Raw genomic sequence first — 25,234 nt, forward strand, 5'->3', positions numbered from 1 at the left:
TGCTTACCACCATCAATACACCGGTGTACAGGAGTTGACGATATTTTGACACAGGCGCACTTTTGTCTTCAGAAGTGACAATTTTGACAGCAGGGTTGTTGGTGGTCTGTGTATGGTGCTTCTTTAATTTAAAAAATAATTAATATTTATACAAATTCATGAAACTACAAGTGTGATTAACATAACTATCCTCGCTTAGAAGACAGGTGGAGAGTTAGTTGTCCTTTGGCGTCTCCCCTAATGTTTATGTTGTAGATGTAATGCTGGAGAACCAAGGAGTTCCAAAAAATTTGCTATGCCTTAGTCGGTGTTAAAAACTGCTTCGTGTGTGATGAAGCTTCACCATTGTGTTGGTGTTGAAAAACACTTGCAAAAGCTAAAAGTGCAATCAAAACTCTCGTGATAAGTCTCGAGTTCACCTAAGGACAATACAGTAGGATGGATATGAGTGTTTATTTAACTGCTCCTTTACGTTTAGATAAAATCTGTCGAGCATGCTTGACAGAAAAAGGGGATATGAGGCCTCTGTTTGGGGCTTGTCTTGACGAAATGCTGGTTTCGTTTGCGTCAATTCAGGTAATGCTCACATTTGGTCATAGTCATACGTTGTCAATAACTATATTAAATTGACAATGAAACTGTCAACATTGACAGCAAGTGTACTTCAACCCCACTTTTGTGTTTTTTCGTCCTAGGTGGAGGAGGGTGACGGCTTACCTAACTTAATGTGCGTGCAATGTGTCCTCCAGTGCAGCAGGGCTTACACATTTAAGCAGCAATGTGAAAAATCGGATAATATTTTACGGCAATTTATTAGTGCGGAATTTCAGGTGAGCCATTTCCCCAGTTAACAATTAGCATAATTTTGCCGTTTCAGCATCAGTTAGCGGAAACGCTCCAAGAACAACAAACTAAAGAGGAATTACAGGAACAGTTGCAATTTCCCGACAACATAGCCAATGTTGTTATTGAAGAGGGAATCACAGCCGAATTTGTGACTTACACTGAAAACGATGCGGTAGTGGAAGTAAGCTGTTCACATTGTAATACATTTTTATAATGTAAAATGTAGGTAAAACAAGATTTGTATTCAGTGGAAGCAGCTCCAGATGAGGTTGTCGGCATCGAAATTGAGAAAAGTGACAATGAAGCGCACAAACTAAAATATCGGTGCACGAAATGCGACGAAGCGTTTGCTCTAAAGGTGGATTTAAAGGTGGATGTTTGCGAAATAATTCACGGGTGTAGTTTCCTAATTGATTATTTCAGGTCCATATGATGACCCATCCAAAGGACCTGGACCACATATGCCACGTTTGCAACAAAGGCTTTCCCGAAGCCCGAATTTTGAAACGCCACTTGAAAATTCACCTTGATAAAAAACCACATCAGTGCGACCAATGTAACATGTCTTTTGCAGAAAGCTCAAATTTAAGCAAACACAAAAAGAAACACACTGGTGAGCTGCGCAACATCACCGGCAAGCCTCATCTCTGTTCGGTGTGTGGACGAGCTTTTAAGTGGGCCTCAAGTCTCTCCAAACACATGAAATATCACACGGGGCATAAGTTGCTATCCTGTGACTTTTGCGGCAAACAATATGTGGAGGTAAGAATTTTTTGCATTTTTGACAATGTTTTTTTGTGTTTAGAAAGGGTAGATTCGTTACAGAAGACAGAAGGCTGTCTTCTGTAACTTATAATTTAATATACTATTGTGGAAGTGTGTTATTAGGCTCGCAGTTTGAGGATTCATATACGATCTCATACCGGGGAACGTCCGTACACGTGCAAAGTGTGCCAAAAAACGTTCACTCAAGTTTGCAATTTAGAAAAGCATTTGCGAGTTCATACAGGCGAGAAACCGTTTTTGTGCCCGATTTGTGGCAAAGGGTGAGTCACAATTTTTCACAAACTGCTTTTGGTAGCAGAAAGTGATTTTAATTGTAATGCAGAAATTTTAAGAAATTGAATATAATTAACTAACTCGGAAGAAAAAATTACTTTCTAGGAGTATTTTATTATTTTATATTTTAAGAGTTGTATATGGTATATTAAATTTTTTTAATTTTGGTTCTTATCATTAGCTGTCCCTATACAGCTAATAAATGAACTTCTGCAGAACTATTAAAGTCAGCCTGTGGTGTGCTTATACCACTCGCTACGCTCGCATTTCAGCTTCACTCAGTCTGGTTATGTGGGTATCCACATGCGGACGCACACCGGCGCTCGCCCTTACGTTTGCCAAACTTGCGGTAAAGCGTTCGCTGGTTCAAACACCCTCACAATTCACCAGCGGATCCACACCGGGGAAAAACCGTACTCGTGTAACATGTGTGGTAAAGCGTTCAGTCGGCATGAAACGTTGATAATTCATACGCGTTCTCACACGGGCCACAAACCCCACGTTTGCAGTATTTGTAAGAAAGGCTTTACGTCCTCTGGGCATTTGTCGGGACATATGAGGACGCACACTGGGGAGAAGCCGCATATTTGCAACCTCTGTGGAAAGAAGTTAGTTTTTGGATGTGTAATAACGGCAAAAGTGACTTGTTTTGTTTTAGATTTGCGGGGTCCAGCAGCTTGAAGGTTCACATGAAAACACATTTGGTTGAGAAGCCGTTCATTTGTAAATTGTGCGGGAAAGGGTTTACACAGTCGGTTCTGTTTCAGCAGCATTTAGCGACGCATACGAACGTCGATGATAAAAGCGAGATTGCGAAAATTGAAACTGTGCAAGTTAGAGATTTGATGTAAACAATAAAAGAGTAATTTTAATTGGGCTGTCTTTTATTTCGTTAAAACCTTCAAAGCGACCTTTTTTTAAGCTGCGCTCACTCGTTTTGGCAAAGATTATGCTCGTTAAACAAAATCGATCTTTTCATAACTAATTACGTAAATATCTGTTTACTGTCTGACTTTGACGTTTGAAAAAACTGTGATACTTTTTTTGAAGATTAAATGGAATGGCACACCTGATATTTTTATTAAGAAGTTTGCTTTATACAATAAATACAGTTCTACAAATCTTTTCGCTAAGAACACATTATATTTAATAAACATACGTATTACGTAAACCATAATTATAATCTTTGGACAGATAATTACTTAGCTCTACCTTTTTTACATTAAAATACAGAAGAATCTTAAGTTTCTTGAGTATCTTATCTAAAAGAATTACAATAAGTTACTCATTGGTGACGTTTTTCAGCTTCTCTTTGGTATTTTTCGAAATGCTTCTCGCTGTTAAACTATGCATTGGCTTATCCTTATGACTTGAAGCCTGGAAAATAACAGAAATATTACTACCACTGCAATATTTTTCCCGAACTAATTGATTTAAAACTTTTAATCATTATAAGACATTGATAATTTTGTTTGTTATTTATACAAATTCATTGTTTTTAAAACAAAAAATAAATGGCACCAAACTTACATCTTTGTTCTCGAAAATTTTTCTCAAATCCTTCACTGAGACAATGAATGTATTCGGCAAAACATCCTCCGCCTCAGGCGCCGCTCCAACTTCACTAACACCGGAGCTAGTCTTATTAGCCTTCTTCTCCGAGGAACTGATCTTCGCAAGGTTCGGAAACGAGCTTGAAAATTCACCTAACCGATGAGCCACAAGTCGCTGCTCCTTGAGCATTTCGATTTCATTAACTTCCTCAGCCTGATCTTGAACCGACCCATTGTCCGAAAACTCCAAACTAAAATTGTTTGTGTCCTCAGTCGCACTCTGAATTGAGAAATGACTTGAACTGTTCCCATCGCTGGGTTTTGCAGCAACTTTAGTTTCGTCATTGTCATATTCAAACGGGATTTTTTCCCGGTTTGTGAGCGCGAAATTGCGAACGGTCGGATTGGAATAAATCTGCTTTATCCAGGTGTTGTCCGACTTCTTGGCCGTTTTAACACTAGGTTCAGTGTTATTTTTTGGCGATTTGTCTTCGATTTTAACCGGGCTTGACTCAGGCAGCCGCACTTTAGGCTCGCTTAAAATGATAGTTTCTGTCGCTGCCTCTTCTTCAAACTCGTTTGAGGCTTGTTTCTCGTTGAGCTTCACTTCAAAGTTTTGGTTGTCGTCCGGTGCCCGGAAATAAACTTTGGAGTTTTCAACGTCGTAATAATTGATTAGGCTTTGGTCGGAATTATTCGTTAGTTGGGAAATGCTATCGACGTTCAGGTCGTTGTCGGCGGTTGCAGGAACGGCGCGGAATAATTCGTACGAATTGTTATTTTCTTCGTCCTGTGGAAACAATATGAGTGCTGACCAAAAACACAAATAACATAAAATAAGCAAAAATAACACTAAAAAAGCTTTGAGTATTGTTAGTATTGCAAACTACGGTATATTTATAGTACGGATTATTATCAGAAAAGCATCGCACTTACCGTTGAGAGTACAGACATTGAGCTCGACAAACCTAGATCTGTATTCAAAGTAAGCAAAGAATATTCGATGGCATGTTTATTGACAATAACAACAATACTCAGTACTTAAAATAAACAAACTAGGGAAGGTAAAAATACATCGTACAATTAATCAAGAAGAGCTGCGCTCTTGTGGAAAATAAAGCAAGGGATTTTTGACAAAATTTCTAGTAGAGTTTTTAGGAGTGTACAAACTTCTTGGCAAGCTCGAATATGTATAGTTTGCTTCCAACTGGTCGATATGGTTTGAGAGACTTACCTCTTCCCTTTTCACTTTGCCGGAGGGCGAACTGGCTTGTCTAGTGTAATAGTCTCGACCAAACCTGTAAAAAATAAAGTCAAGTGTGAAAAATCGGTCAAAACTTGCCTATGGTTTCGAATTTTCATGCGTTCGGCTTCCAAAATGTCCACAATTTTAGCCATAATAATATTTTCTTTAAGATGGTTCAGCAAAAACTAGAAGAATGTGATAACTGTGGGCGAAATCTTATCGATTGATAATTGAGGTATTTGTGTACTATAGCCCAGATATCGATAACAATAATTCATAGATAATAGTCAATAATTAAGTCAAAGTCTGGTTTCCTTATTTACTAACCGTAAGTTGGCTTCACTCAGGGAAGAATATTTATCGAAGAAGGGCGATTCTTCGTACGGTTCATCGCCAATGGCTGTAACAAATCATATTTTCAAAAAAAACTAAACAGTATGAGCTGTTTTTTACTTTCATCAACTGCGACAATTTCCGTTTTTCCATAAAACTTTTTATCGCTGAATTCGTCTTCCCGTACTCCGGAATCAAACGAACTGTCTTCGTCGGAGACCTGTTGCTGCCATTCGTTCAATTTGGCGAAAACCTGGTCGTCTTTTAATGTTGGATCCTCATTTTCGCAGTCGGAGGAAGCGTCCGATAGGTCCGAAGTTTCGGCCGCTTCCTTATCACCGATCAAAACTTTGGCATTCATCAGAGAGTTGGGCACTAACATTGGTACAGGAACCGGTGAATTTGAGCTATGAAACTGTCGCCTTTGGAGGTACCAGTTCGAGTCGCTGTTACTGAGCAGGGAGTTTGTGCGGCTCAAGGGCCGGTCGTCAAAGTCCAGCACTTCGGTGGAACCTTCTTCTTCAATCCTCTGCTGTATCTGCAAACGCTTGATTATTGTTGATTTTTATGTTGGAAATAAATAACTAACGGTCCACGAAACACGATCGATGCATTTGGTGGAACTTGGAGTGGAGTCACTGCTGGAAAGGGAGCTGAAGTCCAGGTCCAAGTCGCTAGCTTCCGTTTCCCAAGAGGCATATTTTTTGGTGTGAGTTGGTGCTGTTGAGGTAGATGGTAATTCGTTTTCGTGCTTCGTTATTATCTAGAATTACTGAGATTGGAGGAATAATCTACGAAATTGTTGCGTACTTTGTTTAAAATAGCAGTTGCTAGTAGTCCTTCGTAGGTTTGTTCGCCCTCGTTGAAATCAGATGCGTGATTTTCCACCAATTTTCGAAAAGATGGTAAGCGGGCAGCTTCCTCAAATATGCGCTGGATCGTGTGTTTTAATTTGGCGTGAGATGAGGACGAACTCGCTTCTGTAAACGGAGCATCTATAAAAATTGTAGAACTGTAAACTATTGCACAAGATGCAAAAATTGAGGTTCGTAATAAAATAAACAAGCTGTTAGAGAAAACTCTAAAGGAAGTTGGATGTTTCCCAAAATTCTTTGTTAGATGTGCCAATAATTAAAAAAACTGGGGCGCCAATGTAAAAAATCGTAGATTAAACCGAGGAAAGTCATAAAACACCGTGTCTACACAATAATGAATTGACGTCAGGTCTACTTACCTAAAAATACCTCGACAAGGTGATAATATCCATAAACAAGCACACATAAAATTACCCACAAAGTTAGAAGCACACTGGTCAAAATAGTGAGCATTTTGCGGTTGTTTGATAAATCGAGATGACCAGAAAGGAAATGACCCCAAAATTAAACAATTGTCACAAAATGACTGATAAAATCTAATCAGTAAGTAACTTGTTATCTCACTTTTGTACTTTAATTCTACGTTTTCAACTGCTATGAAAAAATTCGCTTTAAGTGCGCTATGTATGCAAAAGATAGAACTTTGCAAATACTGGTTGAAAGAAGCCAAAGGTAGAAATTTAGCCTTGACTGCGATGAAATAGTAAAATACGTCAATTACATGTTTTATCTTTTTTCTAACACGTTATAGAAAATTGCTATTTATAAGTTACGGAGCGACTTAATTGTGAACCACATTGTGAACTGGTGGATAAAGGCAGGTAGGCACTCGTGTGACCTCTATTTTTTAAACTCACTAATTATTGAGAACTAATTGAAGGATTGGTAAAGAAATTTTTTTTGGCCGAATAATTCTCAAGTTGCGAATCAATTAAGAGGTTTTTCCCAAAAAAAAAACAATAATTAATTATTTGTGTCGGAAACTTTGGACGGAAACTTTTAAGCCGCTTAATTTGACTCTCCACATTCGAAGTGATCGAAGAACTAAATTATAGAGTGGCGGAGAAAGTGGGCACACACCAATAAATTTATAAACGTTAATTGGGAAAATATTTTTTGTAAAGTGGCTAAACCCTCTATATATTCTAAAAACTGTTTCCAAAGCTCTTATTTTTTTTATTGTATGACAACTTTTTTTGTACCTACTTACCACATATTGACGAATGCAGTGTTGAGCTTAAGTTGGTGATGGTGTCTTTTAATTCTTGATGATATTTCGTAAAAAGCGTATCATCTGAAATAAATAAACGTTCGTTTCCTGGTGTTTGGGTGCTTCACACAAATGTTGGCACTTACAGTGTTTATCTTTGTATATTCTGGAAATACTGGCATCATCCACACTCGCGCCCAACAGCGAAGAGACTAAATTTTCGATAAAATCCCGCACGAGCATTTTTTCGCGCTTCCGCGTGAGATCAAATTTTTCGTCCATATTTTCGCTCCGCCTGGATACCGCAGTATCCGCCAAAACGCCTTTGTTATGATTACGTAAAGGAAGAGACTGGAGAATGGCTTGCATCCAGGACGGCCTTTTCAGGCATGCATAACACGTCCAACCCTTCCGACGACAGTCGTACTTGGAACAACGCTGCTTGCAAACCCTTTCTTCGCACCCTACACATATCACTATTTTTACGTCTTCGGTTAAGTGCGAACGAAGGTAGCTCCCACATACAGCGCAGTGCCACTGCAAGGCTGGACTACGGCTCCTGGAAGAGGGTTTCAACGCCAAAATTGATATCGGTTTTACGAAAATGTGGATGCATTACGTTTTTTCTTTAAAATAAGGGGCAAGTAGCACAAAATCTGGAACATTGCCTAATCAGCGGCCACTTTTTTTGTTGACTGACACTTTCAACCGGATTCACGGTTTAAAATCTGAGTACCACTCATCCGGAAATATATGTACCATATTAGTGCGCTAACTGTCGATGGCACTTTAAAGGCAGAATCGATTCATGCGAGTGATGCGTCACATAAATTCGTACCAAAATAGTATAAGTAGAGTCATTGTACTCGTGTATAAAGTGAACGTTATTGCTAAAAGGAGTACGCAAAGAAAGTGTTACCTATCATTGGTTTACAAATTTTAAGCACCAAGTTTTCTAATTCTGCAACTGCTGTGATAAAAGCGAAAAATTGTTTTAAAAAAATATTAGTTTAATATTCTAGGTAAGATACTGGATTTTGTCAAGTGATAACGATTAACATTAACTGCTGGCTTACTTGACCCAGTTAAGAGCATTCATTACCTATCTCTTACGATTGAACAAATAATTACCTTCAGATTAGAAATGAATAATTGATTTGAAAATAAAATAAAGAAAAATGCGGGGAAAACTACGTTCTTTATTTGAAAAAAAAAATGCATTTAGTTAGATCGAGTAAAATTATTTCATAAAACACGTGGAGTTGGCTAGGAATTATTACGATTTGGCGATAATTTACTAATAGGTTTTAAACTCTTACCTTTGTGACTTGCTCCCTTGTATTAATATGTAGCAAACTCCGGACAAAACACCCGCCACCACACTTACTCCAATTCCAGCCGTTACCACAATTGTCACAACATCTGATGGCATTTTTTCAAATTTTTCGTTTTTTTTTTTAATATTTTTTAACGCACTAAACTACAACTCAAATACGTTTCGCCGTAAGACATGTATTTACATTTTTCTACCTGTAATGAAGATGATCACGAGATTTCTAATGAAATTTAACAACACCTTTTAGTGACGTAAATATCTACCTAGCTTGACCTTGCCAAGATAAATACATTTTTAGAAGCGGAATTTTACTTGGGTATAACCACCTGTTAAGAAATAGCCATCAAGGAGCAGAGCAGCGTATTTGCTTGGCCTGGTTCTCGATGATTTAAGATTTGTTTGTAATGGTGCTACGATCTTGTCATAATATTGCACTTGAAGGCTTCGGTGTAAGTTTTTGAGTTAAAAATGTCTTTCTGACTGTTTTTTAATTTTTTATTAAATAAATGTGGAGTAAGAGGTAAGTAGAATGGATTTTTTAACATATTGGAACATACAAAAAATATTTACGAAAATATAATAGAATTCGGTGTAATTTTTTAAGTTAAAAATGCATTTTTGGCATTCCTGTTTTACTCAGTATTTTTTTTTATTAAATAATTGTGGAGTAAGAAGGAAGTCGAATGGATTTTTTAAATAAAGCAAATTTAAAAATAAATATGGTGTTTCACATAATTTTACGATACTGTGCCTGTGAAATACCACCAACAATACATATTCCAATACGAACTCGATTACAAATTAAGAAAACAAATTTAGATAGTCTTCTCTAGTTTGTTCACCCCTCCAAAAAGTACGTTTTTAGTTTGTTAGTGATCAAGATAAATAGATTAGAATTATACTTATGACGTGGTAGAACACATGATAAATGTTTGTGAAAAAAAACTATTAATGAAAAAGTCATTAGTTTGACAACTGCTGTCATGGGTTTCCAAAAATTTAATTATTAAATGTGTATTTTTGGTTCTAGTGTTTATGACTTTTGTATATTTAATTTTGTAAATTATTTACGAAAATATAATAGACTTGGGTGTAATTTTTTAAGTTAAAAATGTCTTTTTGGCCTTCTTGTTTAACTCTATTTTTTTTATTAATGTGGAGTGAAAGGTGAGTGGGATGGATTTTTTAAATAAAACAAGTTAGAACGAATTTGAAAATATATTATCACACTAAGGAAATACATACAAAAATTTTTTACGAAAATATAATAGGTTTGTGTAAATTAATGTCGAGAAGTATAGGATGGGAGAGAAATATCAATTACACCTGACTTTATAAAATGAAATAGTTTGCTGCAAGTATCAAAAATATACACAATGAAAATCAGACGTAATTGATGCTTAGCTACTTTTGAAAAATGTTAAGTCCATGTCACTGAAACGGTAAAGTTGTTGTCAAACGTTACGAGTTCCACGTCCGTCTCGTCCATGTCACAAAAACTGTTGAAACAAAGGATAAATTATCACTATTTTCTTTTTATTGTCTTTGGTACAAATATCACAATCAGTTAGGAACTTACTTAGATTATTCTATGGCTTTTCTTCCACTCTTTGTCGTTTCCGATTATGTTCTTGTTTTTCTTCCGCTTTCAAAACTTTGATTCGTATACCACAAACTTCAGCCCCATGCAAAGTCTAAATGAAAATAAAAATTTCATAACGAAAAATCTGGAGACTTTTGGACAAACCTTTATTGCATTTTCGGCTGATTCTGTACTTGCGTATTTGGCAAACCCACAGTTCCTATTATTCAACATGTAGACATCGATTAAGTTCCCAAAACGTGAAAACACGTCTTTGAGAACGGAAGGTGGAGGCGGGTTCGGCGTACAGACAATAAAACATCTGTGGCAATAAAATATAGTATTGTTTTTGAATTCTATAATAATACCTGGACACCGTTTCCTCATTCGGGGCCAAAGGCTGGGGTTCTGGTAGTTTAACACTACAGTTAATCCCACTGTCTTTCGCGGGAATTAACCCTAATCTTGCCTGCAAAACGTCTGGAAAAAACATTTAAATAACAAAACCAACAAAATTGGAACACAAACCGGGTGAAAGCCCCGCTGCTTGAATCAAATTCGAAGCTTGGGCGATAGTTTCCGCAATTTGGAAAATATCGGAATGTTTCTGTCTCTCCGAGGACGTAGACCTGCTCCCCTCTTCATGGTCCGGTTTCACAATAATCCTGTTCCCTGGGGGATATTCAAACCCGTGGAGCTTCTCCTTGGCATAGGCCGCCCATTGCGCGCTGTTGTACACCACCGAAGCGACGCCCTTGTTGGGTTTGGGGCGCCCTTCCAGCCGCAAATGGCAGTAGTCCAGCCCTGGCACAATATCAAACAACTTCCACAACTGGTCCTGGTTGACTTGTGGGCTCACGATTGCTATCAGTTTCGTGTAACCGACCGGGTTGCTGACCGTGGGCAAGGGCAAGGCACTTGAGTTGATTTTGTTAAGCGAGCTCCAGGAATTCGAGAATTTCTCGTCGGTTTTCATGTTAGGTTTCCGGGGTTCGGCGAAAACCGCTTTGTACTTTTTGTCGCACGTTTCGAAAGCGGCAGCTGCGTGCGAAAACTTGAAGTATTTTACGTAGGCGAAGCCCTTGCTCTCGCGCGATTCCTTGTCTCGCATTATGGTGGCGTAGTCGATTTCGCCGAACTCTTTGAAGGTGTCGTACAGTTCGGAGTCGGTCATGGACTTCGGGACCACGACAAAGAGGCGGAGGGTGCGCTCCTCCTCGTTGGAGTCGCGCTTTGAGCCCTGGTCGCGACTGGAAGTAGTGTATTAGTTTTTTGAGCACGTCGGCGTAGCCGGAGTGCTCGAAATAGAGCAAGTGTTTTAAAAACCAGTTTTCCACAAAGTTGGATTTAAACACGCTGCTGCGTACTTTAAATAAACAAAATATTATTGATTATCAGCAAAAAATATCTAACGTAAAATCGACAAAAACGTGAGACAACGACTTACCTCGCAGCTATCATGACTCGGATGCTCCTGTTCAATTTACCGATACATTTCCCATTCATGGCTTCCAAAGCTCGGGCAGCTTCAGAAGTTTTCGAGTATTTAATATACGTAACACCTATAATAATAATAAAAAGTTTAGTAATATATTTCCCTTTTTTTTTGGAAGGTTCAATTAATTACCTTTGCTTTCACCAGTTTGTCGGTCTCTAACCATCCAGATCTCTTCGATATTTCCAAACTCTTCGAAAGCTTTGCGGAAGTCATCTTCACAGAGAAGTTTGCTTCCGATTATAAACAATCGTGAGTTCGGAGGTTCGTCTAGATTAGAGCTTAGTGAAGATCTTCGATCGGATCTGTCGGTCATTTTACCTAAACAGGACAACCTGTTGCACTATTAAGGACGTGTCATATAAATTTTAGAGTACTGTTAGTAGAAAAAAAAGTAAAGGAACTACGCAACAGTGTTCACACATTGTCAACACCACCAGGAGCAGCAGATGAGCAGCTGTTTGAGAGGTTTGACGTCGAACGAGTTGCGCGTTGTGGATTCTAGGTCTAATCGGTCTTTCGTGACCGTTCGTTGCACTCTTTTACCGATTGTTGTATACAACCAGCAAAACCCAACACTTTATTCAAATAGAAAGGGAAATTTATAAACAAGTTATACAGTTACCTAATTATAAATAGGTGATTCTTGAGACAGAAAACAGACAAAGTACTTCTAAAATTGGGCCACTTATTTCTCATACACTCAAATTGCAAAGCAAAGATGTTATTAGAAATAAATCCTTTATTGCCAGGTGTCTTTGGGTACCCCTAACTAGTGGATCTAGAAACCATCTGAAAGCAGAGATTTGGATTCCGCAGTTGAAGTGATTAGAAATTAGAAGAGAAGCATGAAAAAATCAGAGGAAAGACTAAAAAAATAAGTTAAAGGAGTAAAAAAAGGGAGAAATTGTAAACACCAAAAAACTGATGAAAAAAAGTTTAAGAACAATAAATTAATGTTAAAGAATAATTAGCATTTATTTTATTATAACCCTGCATTCCAGGAAAGTGCTCTGGAATTAGAATATTTCTATCATTAGCATTTGCATTTTCTTTAAAAAAACTTCGTTCGCTAAATTTTCTTCTCTTCATTAATACCTGGTAACCATTGTATTTTTGCAGTTATTCTAAATCTTTGAAAAAAGCTCGTAAATTTTAACACAAATTGAATTGTTTCGTCACTTTTACTCTCAGAATATCACTCTTTTATCAGAAGCAGAAAAAATACGTCTTGGGTTTGAACTAATGTTTTCCCAAATGCAGGTCGGGTGCTTTTCCAACTAATAAATTTAAATGAATACGATTTACGATTTAATTTCGCAATTTTGAATTTTCAAGACGATTACGAATGGCGAAACTCCATTTAAAATCAGCCGACATTTAAAATAACCTAACACTGGTTTTTTGCTAGCTTTTAATCGTCTTGTGATTGGTCTGTCTTACAGTCGGATGTGGGTTAGTTCATTAATATCCAATGACAAATACGTCGCAATTTTTTGTGGGGTAGATAAACAAGTTGGAGATAATTTCTCTATTTTTATTGGTAGAATACGCATTCCTGGAACAAATGAGACGGTAAACCGGTGCCGGCCCTTCCCATAAAACTTGAATTCGTCTTCGATGCAATGGCCGATAATATCCCCAATTTTATACAATTTGTCATTATGCCAATAAACTTTTAAACGATTTTATCGAATTAATTTTATCTCAAATTGTATTTTCTTCCACTTTGCAACAATCACACATTATCTACACTCCAAATTTTTGCGAACTTTTAAGTTTTGTTTTTGGCTGAAAAATGTTCCGAAATTTTTCCCGTCGTTTAAAACCTATTAATTTGTAAAAACTGAATTACTAAAAAAAATTCCACAAAGTATAGGACTCATAATTTTCATAGTGATTACGAAAATTATTCTAATTATTGTGGAGTAAATAATTATTATTGGGCCGGCAGACATGCTTATTTTGCTTCTATTATTTATTACCAACGTTTCGCCACCTTTTTTGGGGCTTCTTCAGGGCAATAAATAGGAAACCGTTCGTGTAACGTGGAGGGGAACCATTTTGTTTTAAACAGATGCCATATTGTAATTATTTTTGACAAAATTTCGTAAAACAAGCGATGAGTTTCGTATTAAAAATAAGATAAATGCAATAAAAAGGAAGAAAACAATTTATTTTTAGACTTTAAGTCTTCTTCTAGCAATTTTTAGCTGAAAAACTAAAATGTCTACAAGCTCTATTAGTATCTTTTTGAGCAATTTTTTTGGAAATGTGCGTTTAGTTTTAACGTCTTAAAAAAATACGCGTATTGAAATACGGTAACAACGGACAGTTCATTTTTAATTATTAATAAAATTTTTAATTAAGTCAATTTTGTGCTTCGTGAGGTAAAGTTCGTAAAAAATAACTAGTTTTTCTTTCTCAAACAAACAACATTGAAATAACGTAGTTTTCGATTTTAATGGAAATTTTACGCCATACTTATTAGAGCGAAATTTCGCAAAATAAGTGACTTTTTAAACCAACATCACATAACTTTTGATGTAATTGGATGTTTTTCGGCGTGTTCTAATAAAATCTCTCTCCATATAAGTGAGTTCCTGGCTAATAAACAAGATAAATCTAGCAAAAGAGCCAAAATTTGAAACCCTTAAAATCTTAAAATTTTTGGGCCCATTTTAGCAAATTTATGTAAAAGAAGTCAGTTTTTTTTCTTGTTCTGACTGAGAAAAGTTAAGTAAAAAAGCTAGATTTTAACTTGAAAAAGTTTTCATTTGAAAAAGTCAAAAATAGCCTCATAGAGCAAATGTTTAATTTTTTTTAAATTGATATTCATTAGCGCAAAAAAGACACGCCTTCTTTTAGATTTCGAGGGAGGAACATTGTGAATTTTTGAGAAGTAAGACTGCTAGTTCCCAGCCTAGCCACTTAATTCGGTAAATAGGTGAAATCGAGTTAAGCCAAGTGACAAATTCCTAGCAGAAGAAAGCGATCTCTGTAATTATATTTTAAGCCCGTAGCGGCATTCGGCATGCGTCGACGTCGTGACGCACCAGTCAATTTCCTGCACTCCTAGCTCCTGCAGTACGAGAACGCGCTGCAGGAATTGAGGCACGACTGAGACAAATCCGTTTTTTTTTAAACTTCATGTTAGTGTATCCACTTTTCTAACTCCATCAATTGTAGTCCACGATGCAAACAGCTCGTCCGCGTCGTGCTCCATGCACCCCCGTGTTATAAATTTGTGTTTATTTTTAAAAACCTTGACCCTCCGTGACCCACAATTTCTAACCTATAAAGTCAGTCATGGACAAGTCTAAGGTAGATAATGGGTGTTGAGTGTTTTTTCGTTGTAACTTCTCTATCAGATAGACGAGTCCTCCCCATTTCCATTACATTTTTAAGAACATTAACCATTGCATTTGCAGTGTTCTGGCATGTATTTATTGTTTAATGTATTAATAAACTTCATGTTTGCTGTTTGTTGCATTTTGTTTAGATGTTTAGTCGTTGTTATGCATTGACTTCCCGACGCCAGTTTAGCGCACCTCTAGGCCCTCCTCAAGATGTATTATATTTAGCTCTAGTTTCGGTAATCGACATAAAGCTCAGACCAACAAAGCTCGTGATAGCGTTTAAGCTTCGTGTCTGTAAAAGTTTTATACCAATAATCAATAAAAGTGTCTAATATCCACATATTAAGCGACTTCGCACTGATATTTTTCACCCATGGTCGGCAGAAAATTAAAATTTATCCATTAATGAATTAAAATAATGGCTCCTTACAAAAATTTATTTATTCAAAAAAAACTACAGAAAACGATGATTACTCAAGATTAAAAAAAATTCCAAAAATTTTTTTGTTGCATTTGTACTTTTTCTCGTTAATTTGTGTTATTCTGTTGTCGTTTTACAACAAATTGTAACATGTTTTTTAACTAAATAAGCATTAACCTTGAAACCCACAAAGGTGCCCAAATTTTGGTACCCGCTGTATAATTCAGCACAGTATGAGCAAAAATAGTCATGAAATTCTCTAGACGCTTTCATGCTATCGCATGAATAAAACAGTCTGAATATGACTCGCCCATTGTACTTTATTTTGTCTCTACTGACAAAAACGGAATTGAATCTTTGCGGAGCTTTTGCTAATCTACACTGAAAAACTATCTTCTCGACGTTTCACATTCTTTTCAAAGATTACAAAAGTTATTTACGTATAAAGGGTCGCTCAAGACGTGCACAGCTGAAAGCGTAATCAGGACAAGACTATAACTTTTTATTGATGTTTAGTTTTAATAATAGAATTTCAAATCTTTATGATAATTTTATTGAGGAAACAAGGAAAGGATATGATTGTACGAAAATTCGCAAATACATGTTTAAATTATTCCGGTGGCTTGACAGTTTTATTGCTATTAAAACAACATTGATTATTTTTATTACTCATCATAGTAACACGCATGTAGTTAACACATCATGAGAGTTTATTTATCCAAACAAATTTGGTACACTTTTATAATTTAATTTCACGTTGTTGGAATTGTATCTCATTCACACTTTTAGACGTGAAGAAAAAAGGAATGAGCGTTTTTTAAATTTACCAAAAAGTTCCCAAATTTCAATCTAAATTTTGACCGCTTTTTCTGCAATTTTTTGGTTAATTTATTTTACCACAGACATTATATTTCGTTAATGTTAAGTATTGATTTGCCTTTCTTATCGAGAAAAAAAGAGAATGTAGAAACAGAATTTTTCAACAAATATTGGGCGATCTACCGAAATGGTGGATGCGCCGGGCAAGAAAAAAGGGGTATTTTTCCAGAATCGTTGAACAATGTGCTTTGTTAGTACAGATTGTTTGTTAAGTAACTAAAATAATTACTCTTTAAAGAAATTTATTAATTACTGGCAATAGGTAAGTTTTATTAGGATGGTAAAATTAATTGGCTTATTCGTTCAGCTAATAAACGACAATGTCAATTTTTTATGGATAATAAGTATGCAAAGTGCGTCTCTTAAAAGCATACATATTTTGACTGTATCTGAAAAATCACACAGAGGTAGTGGTTGTTATTATTATTATTATTATTATTTCACTACGCATGTGAATTTTTCTAGAATTTTTCTACAATTCCTATTATAACCAAAATTAATTAATTAATAATATTTATATTCATAAAATTATTTACTAATCGATATTTTAGAAATTCCATTCGAAGAAATTGAGTTATAGACACTTCTCTTCTTAAAAATTTGGGTTTTGTTACTTTTTCGAAATCTGAAAACGCCAAAAAAAGAATTAAAGCCTAAATAAGATTACAAAATATTTAAAGATGAGGAAAGTTTTTAAATGAAAAGCTGTTAGAGTCATCTACTGGTTATGCTGGGACTAAACAATAAATAACCTTCAGAAATAAAAAAAATAAAAACTTCAAACGATTTAAGGTCTTTTTAAAAAAATTGTGAACATAGACGCCATTTATCTGCGCAGAACTTTTCAGCCAAATGTTAAAATTATACGCAAAAATCTAAAATAAGAATCTTAACTAACAGAATTTATTTCTGTCTCTTAGCTAAATCCAACGACAATTTTAAAATAAAACGTGAGAGTTTCCGAGAATTTCCACATCAATCTAACATAAAGAAGTTAATGAATTTTTAATAATTAATCTGTGTAATTAGTTGTTTTAAAAAAAATAAGTCCTTCCGGCAATATTCCAAATACGTTATTTATTCTTGAAAATTAAATAATGTCATTGAACTAGCGATTGTAAATTACCAAAATGTAAAAAATAAAACATATTTTTGTTCCACTGAATCTTTTTTAAGAGCGGTTTGGTGAATTTTCGTAATCAGGTAAAATAAGGTATTTTACAGATCAAAATCATAATATCTTTCCAAGCGATTTGGGATCTATTTCAGCGAGTTGTGCATTTAATTTGTCATTAAATTGTCGATCTGGTTCCCTTAATTCTTAAAAGAATCACGTATTTCAGCAAATTAAGTACAAAAATGGTTTTTTCTGCAAAAACAACGCATTTTGAGCCATTCTCGGGCTATTTATGGGCAAAGGATCATAAAAAATCCATGTTTTTCCAAAAGGCGGTCATTTTCAGCTAAAATATGACGGTTCCCCGCAAATTGAGTGGCATGTAGACCGCACTTTTTGACTGAACTCGGGCATTATTGCATCAAAATATTCAAATAACACTGTTTTTGTGCTACCGAAGACTTCAGTCTACCAAATTATTTGAAAAATACTGTCAAGAGATAAAGAAAAAAAAATTCCTTCAAGCACAATTACTAGGGCGAGTTTACATAAATTGGGTAGAAAGGTTCGCTTTAGACACAATATTTATTTTAATTTTCCAGCCGTCTCTTTGTAACTCTACACCCTTAGCCAAACGATGTAGAAATGTCTGAGATTTGTGTAGTTAGCTTTATTCAAAATCACATTCCACGAAACGGTTTGAAGTTAAAATTGAATCCAAATGTCGCGACAAAATTACAACGAAAATTTTCCCCCCAGTAAAACATCTTGGTGGTGTCTCTTTGGGAGTGAAACAAACTGGCCCATCAGTTTTGGATATCATACCCGCCGCCGGGGGCGGGCAGCTCCTCCAGTTCCAAAGACAAAGAAAAGCAGCAACAAACCGAAGAAGACAAGCGTCCAGCAACACGCGAACAGCGCCAATTGGAATACGACGCTGCAATTAAAGTTAGTGAAAAGTTTTAGTGCTGTATCAGACGGAGTAACAGGTGCTCAACTGAAGAAATTTTTTGACAGGAACATCACCGTTCTCAGAGAGAACAGTGGGAGATTAGACAATTAGATAACGACTTGCTGCAGCAACGACACTCTGAACGCGAACGCGAACGCGAGGAAAAGGAGTTGGCCGAACAGCAACACCACCACCTCCAACAACTCCTGCTCGTGGACGACAAACATGACTTTACTTCACACTCGTAAGTAACTCCCAACTTGTGACCTATTTTCGCCCAAAAACCGTCAGCGCTTTAATGCAGCGCTGTGACCCTTTTTTGTAAATTGGAGTTAATTGCACAAACAAGCCCTAACTTTTTCACTGAATTTCGATCTGTTTTGAAACGGATGCTGGCATGTGTCCGATTTATTTCCTGCGATCCTTGACGTCAGGATAACGGTCAGGACGAGAACTTGAAAGCTTTCGAGAGCTTTCGTCGCGAGTCGACAATTTCCGCTTAACCTGCAATGACGAAAACTCAACTGCCCATAATATTAACAATCGTCTCGTCCTTCGAACGGCTAATTTTGTTTCCTAAACATGTTGTGATCCCATCGAATTAGTTGCTTCTTATTTGTAAAGATGGTTGTGACACACTTAAACCGCGACTAGTCAAAATCTTTTCGAAACGATAACTGAGGTTTATTTAAAATAATCGTTAATAGTTGAGATAGATCGCTGGGTAGTGTGAAGTAGTTAGTGCAAAAAGCTTAGAAACGGAGCTTTCAAACGAGCAATATCAATTTTTAGATTATCGATTTATCTTCCGTAACGTAAATTATAGTGTGATAAATATCTTTCATAGATAGTTCTGGGCTCATTTCCCGTTGTCTTAACTTAAAACACGTTTTGGCGTAAATGCGAATGCATGTTCGATCGAGGTAGCTAGAGGTTAGTTATTATTTTTATCAGAGTGATGTTGTGCCAAGTGGCAATTTCTTAGCTGTTTATGCTAGTTATTTATTCATTCAGTAACGAAATTGTCTTTTTAGAGTAAGAAAAACAATTTTCTAAGTGCTTGCCTTAAGGTGGAAACCTTGTAGTGCCTATTATTTGTTAACAATTTATACAAAATTAACGAAGACATGACGCATAAATAATATACGAGTGATAAACCTACAATAATAAACTGTAGTGCAATTTCTTTTTACGAAAATGTCTCAATTGGCTTTATGTAATTATACGAACAACAATAATAATGACAACACTAGTGAGGATTCTAGTCAACCACCAACCATATATAGGTAAATATTTTTAGCCCCACAAATGTCTTCCCAAGATTTATTTTTGGGGAAAATGATGACGCTCTTGCAAACACGTTCATACAGAGAACACCCCACTTTTTATTTTTATTTTTAATTTAAAACAAATTTATGAAAATTCTTTGTTCCACAGCTAAAAAATCAACAAATTATTATTAAAACTATTCAATTATATTATTTTTTCCATAGCAACTTTTTTCTAGATTTTAGATTTAGATTTTAGAAATAATTGCTGTTGTCTTGTTGCTTAATTTTTTTTGACGGCTGCAAAAAAATATTGTTTGTAATTCGTGGCGGAATTTTGCATGTTCGAGACTGTTTGTATAATTAAAAAAAAACTTACTTAATTTTCAGTTTAAAAAACGTGAAACTTAATTAAAATTATAAGTAAAAACTTTAAGAACCAGTGAGTTTTTCGTTTGGTAAGAGATCCAAGGAATTGTTTTTTGAAGGATTTGCAACACAAAAACTTAGGTATGCGAACTCAACGTCCTCAAATATTTTTCAAAATAAATGCAAAAATTGCCGAATGGATTATTTACCGTCGTTCTGCTAGTTTTTAAAAATTGTCGTTTTATTAATTATTATTAACTGGTTTTGCTCGTTTTTAGGCAAGAAACTATTAAAAATGATGATATTTTAACACGATAAGTGCAAAAAAAGATGGTTTAATAAATTTATTTTTGAGAAATAACCCTTCAAAAGGTAAAGTATTTAGGTAAAACAAGTTCAAAAATTGACATTTTAAGCCAAAATAGGGCGATTTTTGTGTTATTTTAAGCGATTTTGGTCGTTTTTAGGAGAGGACGGTTAAAAAACTCAACGTTATGTTTTTCAAAATCGTAGAAAAAAATTGTTGATTTCCGGCAAATATTTTTTTTAGAAGAAAAAGAGTTAAAAACTGAGTGTTTTAAATCTTGCCTTAAAATCTTGCTTGTTTTTGAGCAAAAACTATTCACAAAATATTTACAAAAATAGTCGTTTTTGAAAAAACAAGGCGATTTAAACTATTTACAATCAAATTATTGGTTCTTTTTTGAAAATAATCAAGCAAAAATTAACCAGTTTAAGCAAAACAAGTGCAAAAATCTGTTTTTTTTTTGACAAAAATAGGACGATTATCGAGCTACTCTTAACAGTCGAAACCTGTAAAACTGAACGTGGACATGTTTTTAAAATAAATAAATAAATAAACAACGATTTAGATTATTTCCAACATTTCAGATCGTTTTTAAATTTAAATTGTTAAAAATTAATTTATTTTGTAAAAGAGCGAAGAACTCGAAACTTTTGAAAAAATGTTTACAAATCACAAGTCCGTCTAGTTTTTGCGCTCTGATACTTTTGTTTGTCGGAAATTGTAGTTTTTTAATATTTTTACACTCAAAATTGTGACTTACAAACACCTGAATCTTTTAGTAAATGTTTTGTTAGAACCCGGCGCCTCCACCATTTTTACAAGTTGGAACTTGGTGGCATATCTACTAAATGTTGAATATTATTTCTGTTGGAGACGTAAATCTAGCATTTTCCCGAACAAATTTTTGTAGGTGTAGGGCACCAATAGCAAGTTTAGACTGTATGGAAGAATTTAGCGCTGGAAGCGCACTCAGTGCACTCACCGATCGCTCAGGTGACGGCGGAATCACAAAAGAGCAACTTTTACTGAGCGGTTTGACTCAGTCAGCACCAAATGCAGCTTTACAGCTTGCCAAACAAACGTCAACGGCCCCCGGCCTGAGATACCGCAATCTGGGAAAAAGCGGCTTAAGAGTGTCCAACATTGGACTAGGCACTTGGCCCACATTCGGACCAAATGTCACCGAAGAGCAAGCCGAACAGATCATCGTCCTAGCTGTGGAAAGCGGAATCAACGTGTTCGACCTCTCGGAAGCCCACTCAGGTATTGTATTAAAAACAATAAAATTAAATGTAACCATCATTGTAGGAACTAGAGCCGAGGTGGAACTGGGCAGGATTCTGGCACGGCGCGGGTGGAAGCGGACGTGTTACATTGTAACCACGAAAATATACTGGAGCACCAGGTATTAGTTACAACACCAAGTCTTGTGACACAATTGATTATTTGTCTCAGGTCGGAAGAACGAGGTTTATCCCGGAAACATATAATCGAAAGTGTGAAAGCTAGTCTTGTCCGTTTGCAACTTTCTTATATTGATGTTGTTATCGTCCACAAGGCGGATCCCATGTGTCCAATGGAAGGTACAAAGAGTGGTGGTTGGAAAACAGACTTAACAATAATAATTAGATTCTTGTAGAAGTAGTAAGAGCGATGCACTATGTCATTTCACAAGGTTGGGTCATGTACTGGGGCACAGCCAGGTGGTCCCCCGTTGAGGTCATGGAAGCTTACACCAACTGTCGGCAGTTTAACTGCGTCACCCCCATTGTGGAGCAAGCCGAGTACCACATGTTCTGTCGGGAAAAAACCGAACTCTACATGCCGGAGTTGTACAACAAGATTGGAGTTGGTAAGAGAAATTCAACCTCAAGTCTCTTTTAACCAACCACAGTGCCAATAAAAAAAAATTGAATTATTGTAATTTTTTTTTAGAACGAACGTAATTAAAAAGAATTAAGCGAGTTTTCTACAATTTATTTTTTGAACTTCCGTTTCTTTCATTGATTCCTCAATAATTTTCCATTTGCTATGTCTTTTTAGAAATGTGTTAACCGTTTTAAAGCACTTGACTTAATCAAATTTCCGCTAGGTTTGATGGCTTGGTCGCCCATTTCCATGGGCTTGACGCAGGGCAAAGAGGACGCCAGTGTGCAGCTGTTCTCCCGGGCGAGTTTCCGGAACAAGTACAGTTCGTTTTCCTGGACCGAGGACGAAACGACTGCCAATAAAGACGGCTACAACTGGATGAAGGAACGCATCCAGCCTGAGGAAACCCGCCGCCAGTCCGAACGAATCCGCGAGCTGAACACAGTGGCAGAAAAACTAGGCTGTACCTTATCCCAACTAGCAATAGCGTGGTGTCTGAAGAACGAATCGGTGCAATGTCTTCTACTTGGAGCCAGCACGGTCGTGCAACTCTACGACAGTATACAGTCTCTTCAAGTTCGTAGCAATTGCCTCGATGATAATTTCCACTGAGGTGTTTTCTTGCAGTTGGTCCCTAAACTGAACACCACCATGATAGCAGAAATAGAGCGAATCCTAGAAAATAAACCGTCTAGACCTCCCATGGTGTCCACTCTGGCGCTTAGATGACAATCAATGTGCCCCCCTGGCTCTATCGGGTAAAGTCCACTCAGCGACTGATCAAGTGCTAATTGTTTTTACAGTCAGGGAGGCACAAGCAACACCGACAGTCCGAAGGAGGATGACCTGAGCAACGCAGATACTGAGACGAAAGACAGTCAGAAACTACCATTTTGCGAGATTCAGTGACAAAAAGTTACCGAGTTTGTAAAAACTCGTAAAATTAAAACGCCCGAAGAGAAGCCGTTCAAGGAGAAGGTCAGATGGAGCTACAGTCCCGACGAAGGGCCCAAGTGCACCACTGAGACTTTTTCCACGAAGAAAAAAGACAAAAAGACAGCCAGTCCCGTGCAAGTATGAAATAAACAGAAACATGTTGGTGAAATTCTTATCTGAAGTTTGTGATTTTTGAGAGTCCATTTGTTTGTAGTTTTAATAATGGACATTACGCTACCATATTTATTGGAACTAATCGGCTTGCGATTTTTATACGACTTTTTGAAACGAGCGCTTCACTCGGTCACACTTTGGTTGGAAGGCAGTTGTCTGATTTGCTGTTTTAACAACTTCTATTATTGTAATTAACTTCTTGTGCCTTTTCTACGATTTTGTGCACACTCAACCACACTGCATGTTCTCATCCCTGATAATATCGATCTGTTAGGCAAACCTGGAGCTGCTCGTTTCATGCATATGTGCATAAGTAACTTAAAATTGAGTTTATTTCTACACAATAGTACAACAAAGAGCGTAAGAATGCTGGCAAGGCACATTGTTTTGAGCTGATTCTTGATAGTAATAATGGAATGTTTTAACGTGGTGATAACACTGAGATAACTACTTTTTATATCTTTCTACGAAACAGGCTTCACTGCTGGTCTTAAGAATTAGTTAAAGCGACAGAAATTGTTTTAGTTTACACCGAATAATTATGTGTGCATGCACTTTTTTCATCATACTTATGTTTTAACTAGAAACAAATCTTTGATTAGGTATTACTGTGCCTTTCAGAGCGCATGTCACTTACTTTTTTTTTCAGTCTTAAACTAAAAACAGAATTATTTTGAATTTGCAAACAACACTTACATAAGTATTACAAGTAACAATAAAACGTGGAAGAAAACTATTCTATTTTAGAAATACTTCTTTCTTTTGTACATTGTGTATAATAATCATGTTATAGACTAGGATAAGAAAAATTAATCAATACTGGAGTGACTGCTGAGTCGTATTTTAACTTGAAAATACTTTTTTGTTGAAACAAAGTTCATTCGTTTCGAATAACTCTGCAAGTATAACCAATTAAGAGTAAGTAGATTACTTTAAAAGACAGTGAATGGGTGAAGTAGTGGCTTTCGGATTACAAAATTGAACCAGTTGAAGTCTTCCATCAGTCATTGAACTTGGTTTCACTGCCGCTTCCATTTTGTTTCTTTTGGCGCAGCTTTTGGTTGAAAAAATTTAGAGATAATATACATATCGAGGACAAAGCGTCCACTTTTGCTTCGTTTATTTCCCGATCCCATGGAGCAACGAAGTGAAGCGGTATTTGATCAGTTTGTTCAGACATTTTCGTTCAAAATTGTGTATTGAAACGATTTTAATGCACAAAATACGTCTATTCTACACCTTAGCAATATTTCTCCAAAAGCAATGTATCGACGTGGATATGATGTAAAGTAGTCATTTCGGCATGATCGGCTATAGAGAGCTATAAACACATTCTGACACATAGACACAAGCTTTACATTGCATTTAATGGAAACTGTTTTCTTATTATGGACATAGACATCTTGCGGTCACGTAATAAATGCTCACGAATCTGTTACTGTTTGTCTATTTATAATGTTTATTTTTAGAGACTAAACTCTATTGTTGAATTTATACTATAGATTTAATCAGTAGGAATAAATTTTATCGATACTAACTCGCTACGAGTATTTATAAACAAATACGAGACAATTAGGTTTGTGATTTCTACTGTTTTATAGTATTTCGGATTGTTTAACCATGGGATTTTCAAAAATCCCACTGCTGGGTATTACAAACGCTTGGATTTATTTTTGTAGTAGTCCGCGATTTTTGAAAGTCCCATTCTTGTGATAAAACGTAAATTTGCTCTGGTAACATGAGTAGTTACCAGAATGAGTTTAACTAAGGGCATGTAATAAGGCCTAATTGTTGTGTAAATAAATCTAGGCTAATTAGGCATTTCCATCACACGTCACATTTTTTAACACAAATTAATAACAGAACAAGTATTCCTGTGAGAGCTAAGAGTGAATCGCTGTGGCGCTTGGAAATGTCTGATACCGGCTCAAATAACTACGTTTTTCAATTTACTTCGAGATACTAAACTCGTTCGTCTGTGCAACTATAAGCTTGTTTTTTCTTAAAAAATATTATTACTTAAGTAAATCGGGTGTTTTTTTCCAAAT

The 25,234-nt window shown here is 36.2% G+C and overlaps 4 protein-coding genes and 1 long non-coding RNA gene across 9 annotated transcripts; 3 read left to right on the top strand and 2 right to left on the bottom strand.

The window, feature by feature from the left end:
- The first annotated feature begins 50 nt into the window (after positions 1–50).
- Positions 51–2,777, top strand: LOC100142561 (zinc finger protein OZF). The gene is made up of 9 exons (XM_008196040.3): positions 51–206; positions 256–576; positions 696–830; positions 878–1,027; positions 1,073–1,216; positions 1,270–1,608; positions 1,735–1,892; positions 2,178–2,513; positions 2,564–2,777. The coding sequence occupies exons 2-9, from the start codon at positions 439–441 to the stop codon at positions 2,754–2,756; spliced, it is 1,593 nt and encodes a 530-aa protein (XP_008194262.1). The 5' UTR covers positions 51–206; positions 256–438; the 3' UTR covers positions 2,757–2,777.
- A 184-nt stretch (positions 2,778–2,961) lies between these two features.
- LOC658798 (uncharacterized) lies at positions 2,962–8,574 on the bottom strand. Of its 4 annotated transcripts, none has more exons than XM_008196037.3 (10): positions 8,442–8,574; positions 7,269–7,681; positions 7,123–7,206; positions 5,848–6,017; positions 5,627–5,800; positions 5,158–5,575; positions 5,032–5,104; positions 4,693–4,756; positions 3,436–4,248; positions 2,962–3,282 (listed from the first exon to the last, which is right to left on the bottom strand). In XM_008196037.3, exons 1-10 carry the CDS (start codon positions 8,552–8,554, stop codon positions 3,187–3,189), a joined length of 2,418 nt encoding a protein of 805 aa, XP_008194259.2. In that variant the 5' UTR covers positions 8,555–8,574; the 3' UTR covers positions 2,962–3,186. The 4 variants fall into 4 exon arrangements, with proteins under 4 accessions (XP_008194259.2, XP_970249.3, XP_008194261.2 ...); XM_965156.5 differs by having other exon boundaries at positions 5,848–6,032; XM_008196039.3 differs by lacking the exons at positions 7,123–7,206; positions 7,269–7,681; positions 8,442–8,574 and adding an exon at positions 6,272–6,688.
- LOC107398000 (uncharacterized) lies at positions 6,709–12,476 on the top strand. The gene is made up of 3 exons (XR_001574994.2): positions 6,709–6,733; positions 6,793–8,978; positions 12,288–12,476. It is a non-coding gene; the product is annotated as an uncharacterized LOC107398000 (long non-coding RNA).
- Positions 9,663–12,029, bottom strand: LOC658730 (uncharacterized protein). Of its 2 annotated transcripts, XM_015980498.2 has the most exons (8): positions 11,857–12,029; positions 11,668–11,805; positions 11,488–11,602; positions 10,569–11,290; positions 10,409–10,520; positions 10,206–10,362; positions 10,038–10,152; positions 9,663–9,957 (listed from the first exon to the last, which is right to left on the bottom strand). In XM_015980498.2, the coding sequence occupies exons 2-7, from the start codon at positions 11,699–11,701 to the stop codon at positions 10,048–10,050; spliced, it is 1,245 nt and encodes a 414-aa protein (XP_015835984.1). In that variant the 5' UTR covers positions 11,702–11,805; positions 11,857–12,029; the 3' UTR covers positions 9,663–9,957; positions 10,038–10,047. The 2 variants fall into 2 exon arrangements, with proteins under 2 accessions (XP_015835984.1, XP_970185.1); XM_965092.5 differs by having other exon boundaries at positions 11,668–12,029.
- A 6,148-nt stretch (positions 12,477–18,624) lies between the features above and the next one.
- Hk (Hyperkinetic) lies at positions 18,625–25,214 on the top strand. The gene is made up of 8 exons (XM_015980583.2): positions 18,625–19,549; positions 21,118–21,470; positions 21,516–21,612; positions 21,663–21,790; positions 21,847–22,059; positions 22,300–22,652; positions 22,704–22,834; positions 22,880–25,214. Exons 1-7 carry the CDS (start codon positions 19,461–19,463, stop codon positions 22,803–22,805), a joined length of 1,335 nt encoding a protein of 444 aa, XP_015836069.1. The 5' UTR covers positions 18,625–19,460; the 3' UTR covers positions 22,806–22,834; positions 22,880–25,214.
- Positions 25,215–25,234: the final 20 nt, after the last annotated feature.

This window comes from Tribolium castaneum, chromosome 5 (genome assembly GCF_031307605.1).
Source record: "Tribolium castaneum strain GA2 chromosome 5, icTriCast1.1, whole genome shotgun sequence".
Lineage (NCBI taxonomy): Eukaryota > Metazoa > Arthropoda > Insecta > Coleoptera > Tenebrionidae > Tribolium > Tribolium castaneum.